The sequence below is a fragment of the Spinacia oleracea genome, chromosome 6, assembly GCF_020520425.1.
Source record: "Spinacia oleracea cultivar Varoflay chromosome 6, BTI_SOV_V1, whole genome shotgun sequence".
Lineage (NCBI taxonomy): Eukaryota > Viridiplantae > Streptophyta > Magnoliopsida > Caryophyllales > Amaranthaceae > Spinacia > Spinacia oleracea.
Genome location: NC_079492.1, coordinates 12,400,751 through 12,426,483, shown reverse-complemented (window position 1 = coordinate 12,426,483; position 25,733 = coordinate 12,400,751). Strand labels below are relative to the sequence as shown.

Here is a 25,733-nt window from a genome sequence, read left to right as displayed (position 1 = left end):
GTTACTAAGTTACCAAGTTAGGGTTACTGCAAATAAAAATCATAAAATTAAAATAGAATTAAGTCGAATTACAAGAAATTGAAGAAGAAGCAGCATCATTAAGCGCAGGAGTAACCGTAGAAGTTGTTTGATTCTCGCCAACAGGAACTTCAGTGCCATTACCGTCATCATCAAATACAATTCTCACCATGATTACAAAAGATGATAATGAAAAATGAACAAACAAGTAGAAACAATAGAAAGTGAACAATGAAATCGAAACTCAAACGGAGATGAGAAGAAGCAGCAAAAGAAAATGGCGAAGAGAAAATGGCGAAGAGAGAGAAAAAGAGGAAAGTGAAAAAGCGGTTCATGAAATTAAATGAAGAGACGATGATAATATAGAAGGAAAAGAGCGGTTACTTAGCAGTTATGTCTGTGGCCCTTAAACTTCCGCCCAAATGAAAAAGTTGAAATTGAGCTCCTTTAACTTTCCGTTAACGGGCCTGATGCCGCTGGGTAAAAAACTCAAGTGTGAACATGTCACACCATAAGTTCATGGTGTGCCTTGCAACATAATTCATCCGATATTTAATACTCGCAACGTTTGTACTACATCCGATATTTCACTAATTTGGTAGCACTATGTTGTATTACATTGTCTTGCTTTAACTCGAGGGACACTGTTCAAAGTTTTGATTAGTGGAATCGAAGTTGTAAATTGTAATCAATCAAATATAGTAGGTAACTTAACTAAAGCCTTAATTTTTGTGTTGCTTTAGCTCGAGGGACACTATTCAAAGTTTTGATTAGACGAATCGAAGTTGTAAATTGTACTAACAATCAAATATAGTAGGTAATTTAACTAAAAATAAGCCTGTAAATAATTTCATTTGTAATTATATATAAATTCTTTTATGGACTATTGAAATGAAATACAATAATCATTTTATTTTGTTCGGAAATAACCTCGAACTTAGGACCAACCTTAAGTAGTAAAATCTCTATCAACTCCACTGAAGATCCATCCTACTATAAGGTAATCATATTATGTTTTGTTTTAAGGGAATTTGGATGCCTGGCACAGGTTTTTGGATAGCAAGGTGGAATTCGTGTTCTAAAACTCGCTTCCCTGACTTTGAAATATTTTCCCTTTATCATGTCATGTGTGCACTTTGTGTATTTGTGTTGGATAATGTTGGGGAAGGAATCGGCAGAAATTCGTTGACATCAGTGGGGTGGTTGTCAAGAGTTTGAAGGACGTAATCCATTGTTGGCCTTCTTGAAGGATCTTCTTCGACACAAGATATCCCTACTTTGATACATGCTTTGAATTGCTCTATGCTTGAAAGTCTGTTCCTTAGTGATGGATGGGCTTGTTCCATCACACTTTTTGTGTCCCTAAGTCTCCTTGCCTGAAGCAGTAGGACACTTTAGTGATAACTTATTAATCGATAGTAAGGTTTTTTTAGAGCTAATTTAGAATAAGAAGACAGACGTTAGGATGTCTTACATGGTTTACAAGGCCTTCCTTCCCCCGTCTGTGAATAGACAAGATAGTTCTTTCCCCACTTATGATTTCCAAGAGCATGACCCCAAAACTGTAGACGTCTGACTTGAAAGAGTATACTCGAGTTGTTGCGTATTCTGGAGCCATATATCCACTGCGAGCCAATACTTATTAACATTAAGGTTCAGAGTAAGCACATCACATTGATAACAACTATTGAGAATATGGAGAACTTTGGGTTAATTTTGTGGGTGCCCCAAGAAATCTAGGTGTGCAGTATGGCTATATGCAACTCTTATGTAGTGTACTATGCTGAATAATATCATGATCAAATATTTTAAAAGATTTAGGTCTTACAATGTTCCATGAAGTGTGTGTGCTTTGGCATGTGTATGGCCTACTTTCACTAGCCTTGCCACGCCAAAGTCTGCTATCTTTGGGTTCATCTCTTTGTCCAACAAAATGTTGCCTGGTTTTAAGTCCCTGTGTATAATTTTGATGTCAGAATCTTGATGAAGGTACAGAAGTCCTCGTGCAATTCCTTTTATGATTTTGAATCTTGTATCCCAGTCCATTACCCTGTTTGGATCTACAAGACGATTATGCTAATTAGTGACAATAGGGAAGCCATCTGGAAAGTGCATATCTAATGCAAGATTGATTTTTCAGTTAGAACATAGTACCAATTAGGAATTTGTCTAGACTCAAGTTGGGTAAAAACTCATAGATAAGCAACTGTTCTCCGCTTTCTAGGCAAAATCCCAAAAGTTTGACGAGGTTGCTGTGTTGAAGCCTGGCTACTAACAGGACTTCGTTTTTAAATTCTCTAAAACCTTGATGTGAGTCTTCTGAGAGCTTCTTGACAGCCACTTCCTGGGAATCTGGAAGTGTTCCCTGCAGTAGAAGTCAGTAAATTTAAACCAAAGAAAAATTATGTACTTTGAAGGTTTTTGTTACACGAGTGGATACTTGGGAATGTAGGATGTAGTACCTTGTAAACAGCTCCATATCCACCTTGGCCAAGTTTGTTAGCATCAGAGAAGTTGTCTGTTGCAGATTTAATTACCCCGAGGCTGTAGTTGATGACATCTTGCAGAGGAATAGAGGATTTTTGTGGTTGGATAACAGCAGTAAAACATGTTTTCTAGAAGTAGGGAAACTATGAATGTAATATGGCATTAGCTCAAATGCTCAATGCTCTCTTTATATAATTAGCAGGTGCAATTGGCTTAATGTGGTGCTATCGATCAAAAATTATTAGACACAACCGTGTCATATAGTTTGGCATGGTTGGATTGACACAACCATATCATATAGTTTGGCATGTTTGTGACTTGTGACAAACTTGTTGAGGTGGTTTTGCTTGGAGATTAACTATAGTGTAAGATGTTTTCTACATAGTATTATCGTTATATAAGTGAAGGCTGTTAGGAGTAGAATTTAGGAAGGGTTTATGCTCTATTTTATCTAGAATATTCTATGTAAGGCCTAACTATAGATGCCATAATAGAGGTTGAGGCTGAGGCTGAGGTAGAGGTAGAGTGTTGTTGGATATCATTGGGAGCTGGGACAATATTACAATTACATTGTAAAACCAGAGTTCTGAAAGTTGTGGGTATTTCAAATTATCTCTAAAATTTGTGTTTGTATGTTCTTAATTACTTATTTCCTATTTCAATTAATTAATGTCTGTGCCTAGATTTGTAAGAAAATCCTCATGTGTAAATGTCCATTATAATTCAACTCTAGGTTGCTGACAATACAGGGTTTTTTCTTTACAAAAAGACGATTTAAGATTAATAAAATTCTTTTTCTAAAGAGATGATATCAGATTCATAAACAATTCAGAATGGAAGATAGGATAGGAGATAGTGTATCTATTTATATATATAAGAATATAATACTAAGAAGATAAAGAGATGCAACAAATTGTTATTTCATTATGGCTCTGTATTCGCTAATCCTTGTCAGTTTAGTCATCCTCTTTTTGACAAGAAATAGAAATAAGTTATGTAAGGCAGTTTAGAAATGCTGAAGAACATACCAGTTACAGGGAGATGGAAGAACACTCTGCATTGAGGCCATGTTTCGTTGGGAGGAAAGTTTTTTTCCCCTCACTTTCCACAGTTTGGTTTGGGTTGGGTGAAAAAGGAATATTTGGGACCTTTTATCTTCGTCATCTTAACCAATATAGCTGGGACTTTTTTCCCTTATAATTCTGATTCTCCAACCCCCTTTCTATAGTTATAACTCTTGTAAGTTGAGCAGTGGTGGCCGGATAGTGTACACAAAGATGAATCTGGTGAGCCCACGGCAACATCATATTTCATTTAAATATTTTTTATGGTGGTGCTCTGTTTTGTAAAAATGGAAGAGTTATTCCAAGAGTTTAGGGCAGAGGTTCTAGACATGATGTTTTTAAGAGGGGGCGCCTGATTTTGTGGTCTTTGGCAGAGACAGCCAAGAGGATTGGGTTTCCTGTTATATTTTTGAGGTATAATTGAAGAAGGGAGTAGATTGAAAGCAGAGGAGCAACTTCCAGTAGTAATAGAGAGGCAGTGAGTTTAGGTACGGGAGACATGAAACTCGTGAGGGGGAGGAAGAAAATTTGTGTTTTTTTTTATGAACTTCAAAATTTATATATGAGAGGTATCAAAGGATTAAGGAAAAGTGATTTTCCGTTACACCAAACAGAGGAAATTGAGCTGAAATTTGTTTTCCATGTAAAACCATTTTCACTTGAAAACATTGTCTGTCAATCAAATGGGTCCTAACAGGAGGAGCTTTCCTTCCTCCCTTCAACTTTTAGAAACGATGATTGTAAGATATGTGTCATGCATATTTTATTGGTTTTTGTTGTAATTCCTAGAAATAGAAATTTTTTCTATGAGGGAGATGTAGAAATTGTTTCTATGAGGCAGACGACAATAACCTATTGTAAGAACAGAAAGTCTAATTTTCTTTTCCCCAGGGTTCACTTTTACATTTTTTAAAGAGGTAAGATGACAGTTGTGACTAATGTCTCAGAAGATGTTATACAAGTTTGCAGCTGAGAGTTGCTCATCAAAATTTCATCTTAAAGACAATAAAAAGTAACACCTGAAATGTATTCTTGGATGAATGGTTTATTTACCTGGAACCTTTTCTTGTTTCTTCCTAAAGAACGTGATGATGCAGAGAAGCAGCAATGCAAAGCCAGCGGTTGGAACAACGGCTCTTGTTATGTAAAATTCTGCACCCTTGACAGTATGCTTGACTGCTCCATTAAAAATTAGAATAAGTCAGGAAAAAAGTGCCAACTATGCAGTTAACCAGCATTACTAAGTCTTTCTTTGGTTGGGTCTAAATCTTTTAAACTAAAGTAATACTCCATCTGAAAATTCTTTTTCTTTTGATAGGTCGATAAATCATTTGTTGAAGTTGTAAGAGGATTATCATTCCTTAACTTCTTCACTCTTTCAATTGATTTCACTTTTCACCTGATTGTGACGATTGCTTGCTTGATAGGCCTGGAGGTGTAGCTGGTGGAGTACGGAAAAGTGACGTATTGTACCTCATTTGGCAGTTGGGCCGGAATACCATAGCCCATATTTTCCCTCTGCAATAAGTCTGCAAATCTCTATAACAACCCCTCAAGCATCTTTCACAGGGTGAGCCCAGTATATCAGGGGAGCATTGAACAAGACAATATAAGGTTGAATAAGGTGGAAGATGAGCCTCTCCAGTTGCATAACCATGGTAAGTAGTATTATAAGCTGCCCTCTTGATGAGCCTGTCCATAGTTGTTGACAATACTTGCTTTAACTTTGTGGGACTAGAGTCGTTCTCATTGCTTTTCCAATGCCACGAAATTGGATCTGTTTCTAGCGGCGAGTTTAGTGACCTGTTTGCATAACTCAGGGTGCAAACCTCATACACGATGCTTGCTTCTTTCTGGTTATTGCATTTGTTGACAATTTCCTGTGCCGCGGACTGTACACATTCTTGGCAGGGCCGATGACTGACATCACCTTTGCAATAGAATTGGCCATAGACTTTTCTGGGGCTGTGGCCTCCGCTGGAGTTGTAAAATCTAGTTGTAGAGGCCTGTGAGCTTAGATCTGAAAGGACAATATTGAGGTTCTTTTGATAAGTGCTGTTCTGTTTGTAATGACCATTTTTATAGCAGTAAGAGCCGATAAACTTTGTGCCTACAACAACGTTTTTCAGATGCAGTAATTGTAGGAAGACTATCAGGAGGGTTTTTGACATACAGTAATATGCTATCATTTGTGGCATATGATTTGAAACTATTGTGCTGTCTTGTTGGGAGATACTATATTTTTTGGTTTTATGAGGCGCATAAATATGAATTTGGTCACGTTAGAACCAATTTATCTGATTGTCTGCAATAGAGCTCTAGATTTATTGTTTTAACTTAATACCATATGTCCTTGAGATATTGCGAAGAGGGAAGGTAACTTTGTCATAGTCTTGTTTGAAATTATAAAATGTTACTTCAATCTATATATAGGCAGGCTTATTGGAGTTAACATTATGAGTGTACGACAAATCTGAACATGCCAACTAGACCTGCAAATTGGTCAAGTTGGACTAGATTTGGTCTTATAATGTGATGTTAGGAGCGAGTTTTGTTACTTAGTAGTAGCAAATAGAGAATGGTCAGCAAGGGAGTTTGATTGGGTGACGCGGGGATATTTTTTGCTCAATTACTATGCTACCCAATCATCTTTCTCTGAAACTTTCTTTGTTTTTGGGGATCTTAGGAGAATCCTTTTTCTATAAGCAGAATATCTGTTAACAGAGGAAAAAAAAAAAAAAAAAACCCTGCCTGAATATCTGAAATTTTCTATATGACGAACCATATTTTATTTATTTATTCTAAACTTGGCTGCCTGAAATTTTCAATTCTAAAATTTGTAATAGTTTTTTATTTAAACGTGTTACAACAAAGTTTGAAATGATCAAATCTTATTTGTTATTGAATTGTTATAGTTACTCTTATTTAAATAAGGCTTTCATAAGGGTGGTTATGAACATAACTTGTTTTGGAACATAACTATGGTTAGTTGAAATGATCAAATGCTATTTTTGTCATGTTGTAGGAAATAGGGAGAAGGTCAGTGCCTTGTGGTAAGGCTTATGTCAGATCAGGCCACATTGAAATATGAAAGTATAGGAATGTTTCATTAGTAAGTGGTAAGACCATTGTTACCTGGTTCGCTAGTATGAGATTGGGTACGGGTTCACAATTCGTTGCCTAATTTGCTAAATTAGACCAAAAGGGTATCATTTTCGTGTTATAGTTGTTTTTGGTTCGCGGTTCGTGGGGTGATTAGGGAATTAGGTAACACTAGGTAAGACACACAGATAAATTACAAGCCAGAGTGGCAGAGCCAGAGGTGAAGTACATGAGATTTTAATGTCAACCTTCATGTTGAACTTTGTCAAACAAGTTCAAGCCTCAAGACTGATAAGCCTAGTACATAATTTAGCCAGCTTAGTCTAACTAGAAATTAGTTAGCCTAATGGAGTTATGGTCAAGCTGCTAACACGAGCACATCATAGTTGTTTCTGAACTGCCTGATTCTCTGATTGACGTACTTGATTATACCTTCCTGATTCTCTACACTGTTATATCTCGCTTTCCTGAATATTTAGTTTTAGATTGATTCAACACTGTTGTCTGTTGATAAAATGCTGGTAACCTTGTTATCGAGTACAGAAACTATGTAGTCACTGTGAGGCCCTTTTCTGCATTTTGCTGTGTGCATGATAAGCCAATATGGATAGATTGTATTGCTTTCTTGGCTGAAAAATTGCCAGAGTCTACAAAAAGATAGTGGTTCCTTGGTGTGAGGATTAATGAGTGAGAGACTCATGACTACTTGTTTGAGCATAAAATGGAGCCATATTGTTAATGATGTTATTAATACACTATATGGGTCATTATTCTGTGCAGATATTTTTGTGCCCTTTGGAACTATCTCTGGTTAGCTGTGCTGAATTGGAGGTGTTTTTGGAAAGTGGCTTACCTTCTTCAATCATCAAAATGGTACGCATCTAAACTCCCTCCGCCTTGTTTGAAGTTAACATTTTACAGTGCTGAGCAAACTGAAAATAGATAATTTTATTATATAAAAAGAAATTCATAGAAGTCAAGTTATTCCAGAAATTTAAAACAGAATCAAATAAGAATTTTTAGGTTGTTTGATGTGGAGATAATATTTCATGATATAATAATTCCAAGTAGCGTGCTTCACTAAAAATTCATAAAACCCATAGTGAGTGACGCATGCCGTCCAAATTAAAAAACTTGAAAATAGGGATGCAGGCGCATATTCTTTTATCCCTAAGTGGACTTCACATCTTTGGCTTTTCTGTATATTTTTGCATATAGTAATGCTCTTTAGAAACATGACCTAGATTCTGGTCCTCCAGAAAAATGTTAATATATTTCAGAAGGAAATATTGATCAACACAACTTTGGTATATTCCAGAAGTTGTATCAGAGCAGGAAGCATATACCTTTGTGTCCTTCGTAGAGGACATGAGTTAATTCTTCCTGCCGTTATTTTAGCTGACTTGCAGAATACCAAGGGCGGACTTGTATAATCCTTTTGGGGTCCAAAGGGACCCCTATCTTTGTTTTAGAAAAACAGTTAAATTGATATTGAAGTAACTAATTGCACTTGAAATAAATAAGATACTTTAATTAACTTACACTAAATACAATGAAATGTTCGTGTAGTTTTAGTGATTGCTTAATCAATATGCCACATAGGAAATTCGGGTTCGATTCTTACTAGAAGGGTTTTTTCAAATTTTTGTGTTTTTTACTTGTCCTTTGTTGATCTCTAAATTCTTTATGTTTTTTTTCTTCTATTTTCCCTTTGCTCATTGATTTTTCTTTCATCTATTTCTTTTTAATTTTCTTGTATAATGATTCATATTTTTCCTTTTACAAAATGCAAAAAATTGTGGCGTTATTTTTTCTTCAAACTGATTTTGTAATTGCCATAAGTTATATTAGTAATGTATTTTTATACTCCATTTTTACAGACTTATAGTTGCATGTTTCTTTGAAATTTTTTGGAAGTGTAATTATATAATAGCATAACGCCCACAAGCGTTGAGAATGATGTTCCATTTGTTATAAGTGCCGTTGTGTGCTATGTGTTCAGTGTTGGATCATTTTAATAACTTAAATCTCCTTCAAAGTATGAAAACCCATTGTATACCCTCATATTTTTGATTTTTATTGTTATGAAACCCAAAAATTAAAGTTCCTAAATCCTCCACTGATTTTATTATGGCGTTTATTTTGACTACTCACCTTTCAACTTTAACCCTCCAAAAGGAGCAAATATGAGAGATTATAAAGCGATCATAAAATTTATGAGACCCCTATTTGTAAATTCTGGATCCGCCCCTGCAGAATACCAACAACAACAACAACAAAGCCTTAGTCCCAAAATGATTTGGGGTCGGCTAACATGAATCGTCGTAGGAGATCGTCATTGTCACCAATCAAACCAGAAAGGGAGCAGGAAGTAAAAAGAAAAAAAACAAGGAAAAGAAAGTGAAATTAATGAAAGTAGGATGTGTCCCGAACTATACTTCCTTGTCTTTCCTATAGTCCTGTCCATCTAACGAGGATAATCTTCTGTGATGCACTGACTTCCTGAAAATGTATTCGGAGATTGACCAGTGGTAGTACTACTTGTGGCTATTAGCTGAGGTGGTGTTGGCTCAGGGAGTGCCACTGGATGGCCATTGAGTGCCTGACACAATAGGAGCCATCGTTGGTCTCTTGTTTGCATCTTCTTGGATGCAAAGCAGACCAATGTGAATGCATTTTTCCACTTCCTCACTTGAGAAGCTGCCTTTTAGTCTGAGATCTACCAACTCTAAAGCTGCATTGACGTTCCAAAGCCTCCAGGCCCGTGGCAAATAGATTCACACATTACATCCTAATTATCAGATCTTCAGTTTGAAAACTAGGAAACCTTTTCCAAAATAATTGAATTTCTTAGCTTTAAAAGTTTTTTTTTTTTCTTTTTTGATAAGAGAAGAGATTATATTAAGAGTGGAAAACAATGAGGACAAGCATCCCTCTCATCTGAAATCGAAATTACAGATTGTGCCAATTCCATCTAAAAGCCTTTTCTTTTTCTATATCATACTTACTCTTTGGAGTAGACTTTCTTCGTGGAAAGGGAAGGCAGTTGAGCTACATTTGTGGCTACTTAGTACTTCCAAAACTATTACTCCGAAGCTGTAAATATCTGACTTGACTGAAAAGCGCCCAACCATTGCATATTCTGGAGCCATGTATCCACTGCAATCATAGCCATATTTACGTGTAAGAAGTTCTAATCACCATGTATGCAAGAAATGTTCAGCAGAAGAAACCTAACCTACAAGAATCAGCATACTTTACTTACTATGTCCCAACAATCCTATAGTATCGCCTTGAACTTGATCTGCTCCAACAAGTCTTGCCAATCCAAAATCTGATATCTTTGGGTTCAGGCTTTCATCTAACATAATATTGCTTGATTTTAGATTAGGATGTATAATCTTTAGCCTGGAATCTTCATGAAGGTAGAGGAGTCCTCTTGCAATTCCTGCTATTATCTTGTACCGGATTTCCCAATCCAATGATATCTCCTTCTTTGGATCTGCAATTTTATTTTATGTGCAAAGTCTTAATATAACTAGAAGTAAAAAGAGAATAGTAACGGTTTTTTTGCAGTGAATTCATCGTATGGTGGTTGCGGTACCAAGTAAGAATTTGTCAAGACTCGAATTAGGCAATAACGCAAAGACAAGTAGCTTTTCTTGTGCATGCAAGCAAAATCCGAGGAGTCTGACCAAATTCTTATGCTGTAGTTTTGCAACTAATAGAACCTCTGTCTTTAATTTTGTAATGCCTTGCCCTGAATTGGATGACAACCTTTTCACTGCTATTTCTTGTCCAATCTGAAGCCTTCCCTAAATAATTGGATTGGAAAATACATGACTATTCAATAGTCTGTAAAATATTGTGGACAACAAAACGACTAAATCATAGTATTCTCCAAAGGTAGGGGTCGGCTACATGAACCAAGAGTCTATCTCTAGTGGTCATCCCCAAAGATCTTCTTCCTCTATTTGTTTTATCTAGGGGACATGCTCGCCGCATATTCATTTTATTCAAATAAGGATCTTAGCTTTCTAAATTAAGCAAATGTTACCTTGTAAGCGATACCGAATCCACCCTGTCCAAGCTTATTGTCTATCGAGAAATTATCTGTTGCAACCCTTATTGTTTTGAAGTCAAATTGCAATTATTCTACTGTAATGATCTCCTCCAATTCTGTATCAATTGTCAGATATCAGCTGAAGAACTCGAATTTGCAAGCTCATTGGCATGGATTTTTAACTGTGAAAGATGATTGTTTCAACTTAAATTTTGTCAGTTACCAGGAGATGGTTTTGCTCCCTTCCGATTGTAGATGGAAAAGCAAGCACCACCGAGGAGCAAGACTGCGAGGACTATAGGAATGCTGACAGAAATAGCAATGTGGGATGATATTCTCTGCTTGTCTGCAAGGTAAAAGTGTTAACATTTTATATTTTCTGCATGAAATTTAACTATTTTGAGAACAGAGTTCAGTTATTTGGTAATGAATTAAGGTTCAGAATTTATGTGGCACAAATATTCGTTGGAAGTTTTCATCAGCTCGTAAGTTTGAAGTACATTCGCCGTTAACTATCACTGTATGTATTGAGAATATCATGCTATTTATAGTAAATTCTACACCTAGGATAGTCACATGCATATGTTTTCTGGTTTGTTCTTTTACTCTTCCTAGGTAGTCTGTTTTGTAGTGATCCTAGGTGGATCTTGCCAGCTTTGTTTTGGCCTCTTGTACACATGTAATTTAGGGTTGTGCATAGACCTTTGTATATAAGGTGAAGGCAGGCCTTTTGTGCCGTTTTGAGACCTCACAAAATATAGAAATACAAAACACAAAACACCAGAATTTCTGGTGAAGAAACCACTGCATTTTAGCAGCAAAACTCTTTGAATCTTTCTTCATGGTATCAGAGCTGGTTTAAACGTTCTTAAATCTTAAAGATTTTGAGAGTTTGCTGTTCTGAAATAACAAACCAGCAAGAAAAATCAAAGCTTTCGAAACAGAAACAAAAATGGGTGAAACAAATTCCTCCTCAACAAACAATCTGAATCCCTACAAAGATCCTCTCTTTATTGCAGTAAATGAGAGTGCTGCAACACCACTTGAAAGTATCTTGTTTGATGGAAAGAATTTCCTGAATTGGAGCAGAAGCATCAGGATTGCTCTTGGTGCCAAGAACAAACTGGGATTCTTAGAAGGGAAGCATCCTAAACCTTCTGAAGGTCCTGATGAAATCCAGAAATGGACTAGATGTGATTATATGGTGAGGTCATGGTTGTTGGCCACCATGAAGCCTGAAATTGCAAGCAGCCTTGTGACTATGCAATCAACTAAGAGGTTGTGGGAAGAAATTGTTGAAAGGCATGGGCAAACAAGTGCTCCTCTTCTCTTTCAACTGAAAAAAGACATGTGGGAACTGCAGCAAGGGTATCTCAGTGTAAGTGAATACTACTGCAAATTGAAGGATTTTTGGGATCAAATCTCAGAAATTGAAGACATACCATAGTGTTCTTGTGGAGCTCTGGCAAAGTGCAGCTGCAGCATTGTCAAAAAAATGATTGAGAGGGAATCATCCACCAAGCTCATGAAGTTTCTCATGGGTCTGAACTCTGATTATGAGCAGATGAAGACAAATTTCCTTGGGATGGATCCACTGATGCCTGTGAACAAGGTGTACAATCTAGTCATGCAGGTTGAGAAATAAAAGCAGATCACAGGAGAAATCAGTATTGGGAGTCAAACAAGTGCTCTAGCAGCAAACAGGCAAGGAGAGAGTCTTGGTCCTCTGATGAACTTTAATAAGAGAGAATACAAAAAAATGAGACTTGAGAAGATTGAAAGAGATGCAAAGAAATGTCAGCATTGTGGAATGAAGGGACATTTAAGGGAAGAGTGTTTTAAGCTAGTTGGATATCCTGACTGGTTTAAGAACAATCCAAAGGGAAAAGGAAACACAAGACAAGCTGCAAATGCAACTAGGAGTGAAGAAGAATATTCTGGAGACAATCCCCTGGAGTTTGGAAATGCAGGAGGTAATGCAATGAAACATGATGACAAGTTCATTTCTTCTGTTGTACAGGAAGTGATGAAAGCAATTGGTGAGAAGCAGAATGCAACAGCTAGCAGTCACAGCAACTTTGCAGGTAAAGAAATTCTTTCTAATGCAGTGAATCATTATGATGACTCTTACTGTAATACATGGCTCATAGATTCAGGAGCTAGTGATCACATGACAGGAAACAAAAGTGTTCTTACTAACATGAGAACATTAGACAAGCAGATAAGGGTAGGATTACCTGATGGAAATGTCAAAACAGTTAAAGAAATAGGAGATGTGAAATTGAATGATAATGTGACTCTTTTTGATGTGTTATATGTAAGTGATTTCAAACACAACTTGCTGTCAGTGAGCAAATTGGTTCACAAAGATGACCTGAAGCTTTTATTTGATAAACATGGGTGTTCTCTTCAGGGCCTTTCCACTGAAGATAATGTAGTGTTTGGAGAGAATGAAAGTGATCTGTACAAGCTGATCAACTTTGAAAGTAAGCTGACAAGAAGGAGAAAAGGAAGGGAGGAGGTTTGCTTGGTGAAGGAAGAAGGAAAAGAATCAAAGAGCTGTAATAAAGTAGAGAAACTAGATTTAATTCATGCTAGACTAGGGCATGTTTCTATTTCTAAGATGGAACATTTGGATTTTTGCAAATGTAAAGACTTAAAGAGCTATTTCTGTGACACTTGTTCTGTTGCTAAACATCACAAGTTACCTTTCTCTCCAAGTAAATCTATTGCTGGAAATGTTTTTGAATTGATTCATGTTGATTTATGGGGTCCTTACAGGACTAAGAGTATTACAGGTGCAAGTTATTTCCTAACTATAGTTGATGACTATAGTAGAGTGACTTGGACACATTTGTTGTCAAACAAGGAAGAGGTTAAGGGAATCCTGGTTGGTTTCCTTGCTCATATAGAAAATCATTTTAACACCACTGTTAAAACCCTGAGAAGTGACAATGGAACAGAAATTTTTCAGAATGAATGTGCACAAATCTTTGCTCAAAAGGGCATTACACACCAAAGAAGTGTGCCAGGTGTACCTCAACAGAATGCAAGAGTTGAGAGGAAGCACAGGTTCCTGCTTGAGACAGCAAGAGCCCTGAAGATCCATGCAGGACTGCCTGCATATTTATGGGGTGAGTGTATTTTGGCTGCAACTCACTTAATCAATTTATTGCCTAGTGCAGTGATTGGTTGGGAAACTCCATATAAGAGAATGATGAAGAAAGAACCTGACTATGATCATTTGAGGGTCATAGGAAGCCTGTGCTATGCAAGTCCCCACAAGAAGCCTACTGATAAATTTGCAGCAAGAGGAATAATGTGTATCATGATTGGATACCCTTATTGTCAGAAAGGGTATAAGCTTATGGATCTGGAAACTAGAAAAAATTTTGTGAGCAGAGATGTGGTGTTCAAAGAAAGGATATTTCCTTTTCTTCTTAAACAAGGAAACAATGATTTTGCAACTTGTTTGAGGAACAATTTGTCAAGTACAGAAACTGAAAATGATATTGATTTCTCTAATATCTTCACTGAAGAGTTTGAGCAGGATATTGATCAAATAGAACCAGAATTGGAGGAGATGCAAGAAGAAATGATTCAAGAAGACACTATGGTGGTAGAACAAGGTCAGACTGACCTTGATGTCACCAATGTGGAAACAAACACTCAAGAAACTGTGAGAAGATCAGAGAGGGACAGAACAATACCAGCAAAGTTCAAAGATTTTGTCTTTGATATCCCAGGAAAAAGAGCTGCAACACATACAGCTAACTTGATCATAGCAAGGCTCATGGATTCAGAATACTATTCAGAGGAATACTTAGCATCTCTGAATAATGTTTTGAGAGAAAGAGAGCCAATTCACTATGGAGAAGCATCTGAAGATCAAGGGTGGATGGAAGCAATGAAGGAAGAGCTGAATGCTCTTGATAAGAATGAAACATGGGAAATGACAGATTTACCAGAAGGAAAGAAGGCAATAGATTCTAAATGGGTATATAGAATCAAGTTTGACAGAGATGGGAACATAGAGAAACTCAAAGCTAGATTAGTGGCAAGAGGTGATAAACAGATCAAAGGTAAAGATTACAAACATACTTTCTCACCAGTAGCTAAGTTTACTACTGTGAGAACTCTGATAGCCTTGGCAACAGCCATGAATTGAAAGTTGGAACAACTTGATATCAACAATGCCTTCTTGCATGGGTTCCTGGATGAAGAAGTGTACATGAAACCACCAAAAGGTTACACTGGAGGAAAGGAGGGGCAAGTATGTAGGCTGAAAAGAAGCTTATATGGTCTGAAGCAAGCTTCTAGGCAATGGAATCTAGAACTGACCAAGTTCTTCATTGAGCATGGCTATACACAATCCAAAAGAGATTATTCAATGTTCTCTAAAATTGAAAATGGAAAGCAGACAATTGTGCTAGTTTATGTTGATGATCTTCTTGTCACTGGAGATGACACAAATGAGATGAAAAAGCTCAAAACAGAACTTGACAATGCCTTCACTGTGAAGGATCTTGGAGAGATGAGATATTTTCTTGGGATAGAAGTTTCAAGAAGTCCAAAAGGAACCATGTTAAATCAAAGAAAGTTCATTCTTGACATACTGAAATCAACAGGGACTGAGGACTGTAAACCTGCAAAGTTCCCCTTTCCCAAAGGGATCAAATTATCAGTTGATCAAGGTGAACTACTAGAAGATCCTGAAATATATAGAAGAATCATTGGAAGGTTGTTGTACTTGAATCTGACAAGACCTGATATTTCCTATAGTGTGCAGCAGTTGAGTCAGTTTATGTGTGAGCCAAGAAAACCACACTTGCAGGCTGCTATCCATGTGGTAAAGTACTTGGCTGGTACAATTGATTGGGGTTTATACTACCCTGCTGATTCTGAAGTAAAGCTAAGCTCATTCTGTGATTCAGATTGGGGAAACTGTGCCTTTAGTTCAAGATCTCTCACTGGATACTGTGTTTTCTTAGGAAAATCACTAGTGTCTTGGAAAACAAAGAAGCAAAACACTGTGTCAAAGTCATCAACAGAAGCAGAATATAGATGTATGTCACAAACAACAAGTGAGATTGTTTGGTTGAATGGGGTACTAGAAGACCTGGGGTTCACTGTACCTAAGCCTATTGATTTATTCTGTGACAACAAGTCAGCAATTCATCTTGCACATAACCCTGTTTTCCATGAAAGAACAAAACACTTGAATGTGGATTGTCATTATGTGAGAGATCACATCCTGGATGGGCTGCTAAACGTTCTTCATGTTCGATCCTTTCTCCAGTTAGCTGATTTAATGACTAAGTCTCTCAGTGAGCAACAGCATAATCATCTCTCTTTCAAGTTGGGCATCACTCCCTCAGCTCCAACTTGAGAGGGGTGTATTGAGAATATCATGCTATTTATAGTAAATTCTACACCTAGGATAGTCACATGCATATGTTTTCTGGTTTGTTCTTTTACTCTTCCTAGGTAGTCTGTTTTGTAGTGATCCTAGGTGGATCTTGCCAGCTTTGTTTTGGCCTCTTGTACACATGTAATTTAGGGTTGTGCATAGACCTTTGTATATAAGGTGAAGGCAGGCCTTTTGTGCCGTTTTAAGACCTCACAAAATATAGAAATACAAAACACAAAACACCAGAATTTCTGGTGAAGAAACCACTGCATTTTAGCAGCAAAACTCTTTGAATCTTTCTTCAGTATGCATAAGTTCTTAGTTTCTTGTGTATATACAGAGGACCATATTACGGTCTCCTAAGCCAAATAAACGACAATGGTATAAAATAAAAAGTATTATCCATGGAAAGGTAATTGGTTGCAGATTTGGTGACATGGGAGAAGTATTACGCATTAAGTCAATAGTCAAACTGATTGTTTAACGCTGCTTGCTTATTATTCTACTCAACTTTCTCCTGTTTCATTTTCAGAGCTGCCTAGTGGCGGCTATTGTATAGTCAATGGTTATTCACTTAATCCGGATTTATTAAACTTGTAATACTCAATAATGATAATAGTAGTCATGAATAAAGTTAATACGAAGTAGTTGAATTCAGCTTGCTTGACTCAACATTTTCTTCATTTTTTTCACTAAACAACCCCTACATAAAGTCATAGCAGAACTCTTCCTCCGCCCTGTTCTGTTTTGACTTTTCTTGACATGACATTTTGATCGAGTTGTCCTAGTTTGTTTGTTTCTTCTTTCTGAATTACGTGTACATGACAAAAATTGTTTCTGGATCAGAAAATCAACCCAAACCAACCTAGTCTAATTTCTTTGAAAAAACATTTCTTTCTCATACGAAAAAATACAGGGGATGGGACTACAGGTCCTCGGATGATCTGTTGTTTTCAATTTGAAGTATAGGTGCACTATTTTTTGTTCATTTAAAATACTTATGCACTCTTGTCTCTTTTAACCTATGTTACTCAGATTCTTCATTTTATTTCAAGCACTCGTGTTGAATTCTTGACACTTCGACATGGGTATGGAAACTCAGACACTTTTGGATAAAATTATGGAAACATTCCAAAATTTAGCCAAGTTGGACATTTGGACACGTGCTCATGGTCCGAGTAACATAGCCTTTAATGTTTTAAGTAACACTTCTTAAATCTTTATTTGTAGCTATAAAAAGGCAGTGATTTGAATGGGATATTTATTTTGTTTTGTTGAATATACATGATTTTTTGAACATAAGGTCTGTATGACACTTGATATTAAGGAAGAAGAATTAAACAAGTGGATTAATTATGTCCACAAATGATGTGGTACTGGTAAACCTGCGTAGCTAATCTCATGCCTCCTTATTTCAATCGTGAATCCTTTAGGAAAATTTGATTAAATATTAATTCTATCGAGAAACAGTAAAAAAATCACTACTCTGTAAATTGCCACAACATACCTCTTGTAATGGTTGCTGTTGAATTGGTGGTTGCCGATAGCAAAAAATGATCTGTTCACAGTATTACCATAAAACGGACTGACCTCGAATCTTATATTGCAGCTTGGTAGCAAAACCCTTCCTCCAAGCATCATTGGAAGCTGATCAATTGCAATCTTCAAGCGCCGGTCAGTCGGTCACAATCACTCGCTGACAAGTCCAGTGTGCACTGCCCTAAGGTATACAGCTTTTCCGAGCTTGTGATGTTAGCTACTGTTGTACCAAACTTGACCTTGCTGTTCACAATTTGTGGTACCAAATATTTTATAGTAATGTTTAGCACCTTGGAAAATACTCGAGTCTCGTTACTAGTAATGTTTTGAGGGTTCCAGGCCACGGTAATTGAGGCATCATCCATTGATGATAGAATGACTTATTGGAGAACCGAAGCATGCAATTATCGTACCATAAAACAGCCCGAATTTGGGTCGGACACTCTTTGAGGATACTACCTTGAGCTTGGTAAACGCATTGGCCACAACCTTGATTACTCATGTCACCCCGGCATAGGTAAAGACCATGGACTTGATCAGGGATTTGACCAACAAATGTATAGTAAAATCCAGAAAGTGAAGCTTTGGAAGTTATTTCTTCTAAAAGTTTGTCTAGGTTTCTTTGGTATTGGCTGTTTTGGGTGTAATTAGAACTAGCTGTACAATTGGTAAAGTAATCAAAAGCTTGGGTACTTGGAATAACAAGTTTAGATACTAGTATTAAGCTAAGGGTTATTAGCATGACCATGGTTGCACAGCTAATATTTTGGCTAGCTGAAGTTTATTAACGGGGGTTGACCATGCTAGACTTTTCCGATGGAGCTAAAGATTCATTTGTTCTTTTGGACTAAGTCAAAATGACTCTTAAAACCTAAGTGCAATTGCGGGGGTAAGGCTGCGTGCGTCCGAAACCCCTTTACCCCGGTTCTTGCGGGTGCCTCCTTGTGACAATGGGGTAATGATAAGATAAGACCATGCTAGACTTTTCTAAAAGTAAATACTTAATTTCTTTGATAAAGTAGCAATACTTCCTGATAGATCGATATTGTTGTCAATTTGTCATGTCAATGATGTCATTGCTTTTACATTTAGAAAACCATGATTTTGATTATGCAAAGGTACCAAGTCTACATCGTTACCATTTAGAATTTTTATCAAATTTTCTAAGTCAATATGTGTGTGCTACTGATTTAGTGGGTTTGTTTGTATTCTTAATCACTAACTTTGTTGTGGGACACCCTGAAGCGCAAAGTTGGCTATGCCCTTGAGATGCACAAGTTTCGTACATTTTCGAGAGATACAATTTGGTGCATCTCGTTCCTAAGCCTAACCGTTGTTAATTATGATTTATGACTAACAACATATATAGGCCAAAGTATCAGTAACCATAGGCTGAGTGGATTGTTGATAAAGATCTCTTCCTTTCATGCTTACAATGTGATCCGGCTAGGAGTTTCAATGTTCATCGACAGTTTATTAGTTGGTTTGACTAGCTCCAAATGCATCACTCTCTGGAAAGGGCTTATGTATTGTTGTCAAAAGTAAGTGTTATAAAAAGGAGTCAAAGTTACCGAGATTCTCAGATGAAATTTTAGCTTAAGAAGAATTTCAGATCCAACGTTTAAAATTACTTTGTAATCAAACTTACTCGTTGAAATAGACTTTCTTCATTAAAAGGATAGGCAGTTGTGGTACACTTGTGGCCACTTTTCCTTCCAAGGTAAAACAGAATTGATAAAAGATTTTTACATCTAGCAAATTAATCAAATAATACCTAGTAGAACTTTGTCAAGACTCGAATTAGGCAAGAACTCATAGACAAGTAGGTTTCCTTTTCCATGCAAGCAAAATCCGAGGAGATTGACTAAATTCTTGCTACTAAAACTACCTGTGTCTTGAACTTTTTAATGCCTTGCCTCGAGGTTGCCGAAAGCCTTTTCACTGAAATTTCATGTCCATTGTGAAGAGTTCCCTAGAATCATTGTTGTATAAGACTACAAGCGGAATGAGTGACCTTCAATATGTGTTTTTAAACAAAGACATACAATCAACTTGTTCAAAGTAGGAAGACGAGATTACCTTGTAAACTGTACCAAATCCACCTTCTCCAAGCTTATTTTCTGAGGAGAAATTGTTTGTTACAATTTTTTATTCTCTTGAAGTCTGTGATGTCTGTAATGATTCTACTGTGATGTTTTCATCTAGTTCTGTAAATATATTAATTAGTAAAGACCTAAAGATTGAACACTTGATGGTGTTATTAAGAATGAAAAGTAGAAACTTGTTAGGCGCTATTTTATCTGTCAAGTTAAATCATAAGTTTATGAGTTGCGTACCTGCAGGAGAAGAGGTGTTGCAGCCTTCTGTATGTAGATACTAGAGCAAGCACAAAAGAAGAACATTATTGCAAAGACTATTGGAATGCTGACAGCTAGAGCAAGGTGAGATGATCTTTTATGCCTTTCTGTATGGTAGAAGTATATATCATTATACCACGTCGAATAATAATCGACTAAACATAAACCTTGAACATTGGACAACATATAAGAAAGTTTAATGAGTATGTGTTCCTGTCTTTCTGATTTGGTACTACTATAGGAGGGTTGTTTTTGGAGTTCAGTTTGTAGACTTACTCGTGGTTTAGGAGAATCAAAGCAAGATGGCTGCACTATTAACTGATTATATGATGTTTGCTTCATTTAGGGATGTTAATGAGCCGATTTGATGATCAACCTTTGTCGAGCCTATCGAGCCTCAACTAGCCTATCAAGCTTTGAGCCGAACCAAGCCCGGTTGAATGTTTCAAGCTCGACCTCGAGCTCAATTTCGCAGGTTCGACAAGCTTCGAGCTCAAACCGAGCCTGTAAAGGCCCGGTCTCGGCTTGTCTCGGCTCGGCTCATTCACACCCCTAGCGTCATTCACACAAGCACTGTAACTTTGAGCGTTTATGTCACCCCAACACATGTATAGACCATTAACACGGTTGAGGCTTTGGCAGGTCGAAGAATTATAGAACCCTGTGAGTAAAGCTTGGGAGGAATAGCTTTCTAGCAGATTTTAAAGGTTATAAAGGTACGTCGCTGGTGCTGTATTTGGTGTTATATTTGTGCTGCTTGTACAATTATAGGCGACGAGGAACTCATTGTCAAACAAAATTATAAATAGACCCTCTTATCATAGGGTGCTAAGTTACAGGGTTATGAAACTACTTGTGTCGGCTTTCGAGGGCAGAAGATGGTGGATGCAGTAACATAGTAGAAATTTAGGCCGTTTAATTGACCTTTGTGCATATGAACTCCGGCTTTAATACTTCCTCCGTTCCGGAAATATCACACCCTTTGTTTTTTACACTATTTAGGACTTTGGCCATTTTTGTGATTCGTACGTAAGGAAATTTTAGTCTATGTGTGGTCATGTTAGATTCGTATCGATATATATTTTCTATATATTAATTTTTTATAATTTTTATTTGCACATATTTGAGATATTAAGAGTCAAAGTAATGGTTAGAGGAGTAAAAGTTAACCATGGTGCGATATTTCCGGAACGGAGGAAGTATAAAGGTATGGATGGTATCCACGTTTTCTCCAGTACATATAAGGTGTACTCGGATGTACCTGTACCCTCCATCCTGTACCCTCTTATATTTTCACCATACATATGATGAGGAAATGTGTGAGGGACGTCTATCGGCAAAAAATTTCCTTGGGTGCATGGTGCACCTAATAATTTTCATACTAGACCGCCGTCTTTAAATGGCCCAGGAGTTTGAAATACACAAAGCAATTATACAAAACGACATGATTACAATAAAATGACCAACTACCTTTCGTTTCAAATGAACCTTATTGTACATCATACATTTTTGGTTAAGTCAACTCTTGATAAAAGTGGATATTTGAAAACTATATATTGAAATAATTCAAACAAGGTGTTATATTACTTGGGATATTCAAGTATAAACGAGTTATTTAATTTTAATGATCATTCTTGTGCATTTTTGGCCTTTCTAGCCAATAGTCCATCTTAAACGTGAATACGTGATAATACAACTATGCGTTATCTGACAGTGAAATTGGTGCTGAGATGATGGCTGGTTTAGATGGGAGGAATGTCAAGGGCTTAACAAGAGTTGTCTTATATTCAGCCATACAACTGTTGTACATGTTGAAGGCGTAGGAATATTAGGAATATCAATGGTAGTATCATTATGAATTTATGATGGTAAATATGATTATTATTGTGAAGGTGTTTTGGGATGATGAAGATAATGTGTTAGCAGTCAGTTAACAGTTGACTTTTCTGATGGGTATCACATGACTTTTCTAACTTGGTTTAATACTCCCTCCGTCCCAAAATTATTGTCCTATTTTTTAAATCGGGCGTCCTAAAATTATAGTCTTGTTTCTAATTTTGGTTACTAAGGTCCCCACTTTCTCATGTACTATATTAATTAAAAATGAATTGAAAACCCCACCCATGTACTACATTCCACTTTCCTATGTATTATATTCTCTTTCACATGTACTTTATTCCACTTTTCCATACAACTCAATCATCATTTGTACTTTATTCCACTTTTTCATGTACTATATTCCACTTTTTTTAAATCCGTGTTTTTGGTCAAACATGACGATAATTATGGGACGGAGGGAGTAGTAAGCAAGCCAAAGTCATGAAAGCCATTTTTGTTGACTTTCGAGTCAAGAGGAAACTTCTTAGAAACCAACTATATATATATGTTTGTCTTTAATCCTTGTGGTTTTAAACAAGGATAAGTTTGAAACTTATGTAGTCTAATTCATCAGAGTTGATAATTAGCTCCTTCCTCCTAGCTAGGAGAGTGATGTGTTGAATTAATTGATTCACATAATTAATAGAGGAGTAAAAAGAAGAAGGGCATTAACGGTTGTAGAAGAAAAACAGAGGAGAGAGGAGGATGAAGAAGCCTTTTAATTATGGATGTAAGAAAAAAAAAAAAGACAAAAAAATAAAAGGAATTTAGTTTTGTAACAATTATATATGTCACGTCAGCATATTACTCTCTCTGTCCCGGAATACTTAAACTAGTTTGACCGTTAAGTAATTTAATGTAGTGTAATTGACTTATTATTTAACTAGATGGTAGTTGATGTTGTGTATTTTTTAGTGGCAAAAAACTTTTTAAAGGGGTAGTGAAAAATGACTCATTTTTTATGTTTTTTTGTAGAGAGTAGGGATGTAGGTGGGTCAATTGATAAGTATAATATTAATAAAAGCTTGTCATATATAGAAACGGTGCGAGTATTCTGGGACGACTTTGGAAAGCGGTCTGAGTATTCCGGGACGGATCGAATACCTATTGTAGCAAGTCATTGTTGAGGAAGCCGTTTAAAAGAATGTAGGTCTAAAACTTATTCTTAGTTAAATGGAAACTAAGCCTTTTTAAGCAGTCCGCTTAAATGTTTTTTTTTTTAGAGTTGATTTTTTCTTTATTTTTATTATTAAAGCTATCCTTAGAAATCACAACTCTTGGTCTTTTACATTCAACATTGTGGTCATACACCTTTATTCGCCGTTTAAATCGCGTCTTAGGAATGACAATTCAGGTCAATGGTCTGAGTTCAAGTTTAGTTTTACGGCACTTTGGGTTGTAGCAAAAAACATCGGAAATAGTAAATTGGGCCTGAATTTGATAATTAGGTCAAATGGGCCCGAATTTAAATTGTTTATGTTTGGTTCAGGTTTCCCTTCATAACTTCAAATAGGGTTTTAGTTGGGTTATTAGTTCAGGTCACGGGTTTCCAACCCTAGTACTTTATTTACAAAGCAAAAAATATGAGCAAAAAAATACAATTTTCGATGGAACCCCCTGAACCTCTCCCCCCTCAAAACCCCTCCGACCAGTCAAGGCTACAAACGGCAAACTTCGCGGACTCTTCTCCGATAACTGGTGACCACCACTCCTCCACCATCAGCATCCCTAACACCCAAACCTCTACCCCAAACTCCCCCATGCTCATTGAAAAACCAACAACTCCCCAAACACCAAAATTGAGCTTCAAACACATCCTAACCGCAGACTTACCACTAACCAACACCACCGTATCAACACCAAATCCGAAAAAACCAAGGGGCTTTGACGAGTCTACAGATGTGTTAGTCATTCTCCCAAACGAAATTCTGCAAGCCATCCAAACTCCATGGAAATCATCCATAATTCTGAAAGTGGTGGGGAAATCTTTCTCTGCGGATTACCTTGCAACGAACCTACAACACCTCTGGAAATTGAAGACCAAACCTATCTTAATCGGCCTCGGAAAAGGCTTTTACTCCACCCGCCTACCAACAGAGGAGGGAGCAAATCGTCTAATCAAAGACGGACCATGGTTTCTGAATGGTTTCTTCATCTCTGTTAGGAACTGGGAACCGGGTTTCCGACCATCGGATGCAAAGAGCTTGGATACCCCTAAATGGTTCGACTTACCTGAACTACCAGTTGAATTCTATCGTATGGATGTGCTCAAGGCCATCGGAAATGCGGTCGTAAAATTCGTCAAAGCAGATCTCAAAGGAGCGGATCTAAGCAGAGCCTCCTATGCTAGAATCTGCTGCGAAATCCCAGACCATGAGAAGGTTCCAACAGCAGTTTGGCTTGGAAATTTCAAGCAACCGTTACTCCCAACAAATTTCCAAAACAAATGTCAATTTTGTCACCAACCTATCACCCATAACCAGACCCATAAATGTGCAACCCCAACTCTAAACCCAAACCATGACAAACTATCTACCAATACCGAAAAAAATTTTGTACAAAAATGTTCGGCCGGTGAACCGGAAAACCGGACCCTGATCGAAGACCAGGGCTGGACAGTGGTTTCGAAAAAGAGGAAAAAATTAAAAGCAGAGTACGAAAGAGGTACTACGAGCAGCCCAAAATACCAACCTCTGTGGCGGGAAATTGAAAAAAATGGATCTACAAAAGTTGCTGATGACGTGGCAAAGAAAAGTCAAATTGAAGTTGATGTGGACCTCCACCAGTCAGCACCTTTCCAAAAGACCTCCCCTTGGGAAGAGTTGGTAAAAACCTCTACTCTCAGTAAACCTTTCACTTTTACCTCCCCCCACATTACCCCCCCAATTATTACCTGCCCCCAAATTACCTCCCCAGTTACCACCCCCCACATAACACCTCCCCTCAACTTACCATAACCTCTACCTCCGCTGACGTTTTGTCAGTTCCAGAAACACCAAACATCACCATCCAAACCCCCTCTCAAAACCAGCAACCTAACGCAACCATCACTATTCCACCCAGCCCGGATGGCCGGACCACCCAAACCACGATGGGATTCGAGCAACGTCGCAAACCTACCGCCAAACCGCCTACCAGCCCTAAACCACATCTACAAAACTCGGCTACCACCACCACCGGAAAACCCACCCAACCCAATACACATTTATTTCTCAAAGGACGAGGAAATTGTCTACTGCACAGAACCACCACTTTGGACCCAACCGGAATTCTCACCAAACGAAGTGGATTACTACCTCCCACGAAAAAACCCCGACGTACCCCCCAAAAAAATCAGCCTCACAGTGATTCGCCGGATAATCAGGGATCCAGAAACAACCCCAGTTCACCTAATAAATCTTCTAATGACGTGGCCACCACAGAAAATCAGATCGGCAAACCAGACGAAGCTCAACCTTGTGCCGGCACATTTACCAAATCTTTCGGATCTGGAAGAGATGAACGGAGCGGCGCAGGTCTTGCTGAAGTGGTCACTGACATGGCACCCTGCAAAAATCCCGCCGACGGAAGTTTTACCGAAAGAAATGGTCTTCTACTGCGACCCAGCACCAATCCTACCACCATTAAGGGAGATCTGTATGTTGACCTTGCCTTTCCTATCCCTGACTTTAGAAGGCTGGTCAAACCAACTGAAGCTACCGCGAACGACGTTTGAGTACAACCAGGTGGGGATAATAGCAAAAACAGAAAAGAAAAGGGGTCGGGAAAGCAGACTAACCAGGATCCAGTCTCCAATGGTCTTGCCAAGACAATTT

At 37.5% G+C, this 25,733-nt stretch overlaps 3 protein-coding genes and 1 pseudogene across 3 annotated transcripts; 2 read left to right on the top strand and 2 right to left on the bottom strand.

Annotated features, from left to right (window-relative positions):
• Window positions 1-604: 604 nt before the first annotated feature.
• Window positions 605-11,577, bottom strand: LOC110792153 (cysteine-rich receptor-like protein kinase 19; annotated as a pseudogene).
• A 109-nt stretch (window positions 11,578-11,686) lies between these two features.
• Window positions 11,687-12,379, top strand: LOC130462938 (uncharacterized). Its single transcript, XM_056831929.1, has 2 exons — window positions 11,687-12,102; window positions 12,211-12,379. The coding sequence occupies exons 1-2, from the start codon at window positions 11,687-11,689 to the stop codon at window positions 12,377-12,379; spliced, it is 585 nt and encodes a 194-aa protein (XP_056687907.1).
• Window positions 12,380-14,965: 2,586 nt separating this feature from the next.
• On the top strand, window positions 14,966-16,123 carry LOC130462937 (uncharacterized mitochondrial protein AtMg00810-like). Its single transcript, XM_056831928.1, has one exon. It carries the CDS (start codon window positions 14,966-14,968, stop codon window positions 16,121-16,123), a length of 1,158 nt encoding a protein of 385 aa, XP_056687906.1.
• A 1,685-nt stretch (window positions 16,124-17,808) lies between these two features.
• LOC130462935 (cysteine-rich repeat secretory protein 1-like) lies at window positions 17,809-18,431 on the bottom strand. Its single transcript, XM_056831927.1, has 2 exons — window positions 18,097-18,431; window positions 17,809-17,926 (listed from the first exon to the last, which is right to left on the bottom strand). The coding sequence occupies exons 1-2, from the start codon at window positions 18,429-18,431 to the stop codon at window positions 17,809-17,811; spliced, it is 453 nt and encodes a 150-aa protein (XP_056687905.1).
• Window positions 18,432-25,733: the final 7,302 nt, after the last annotated feature.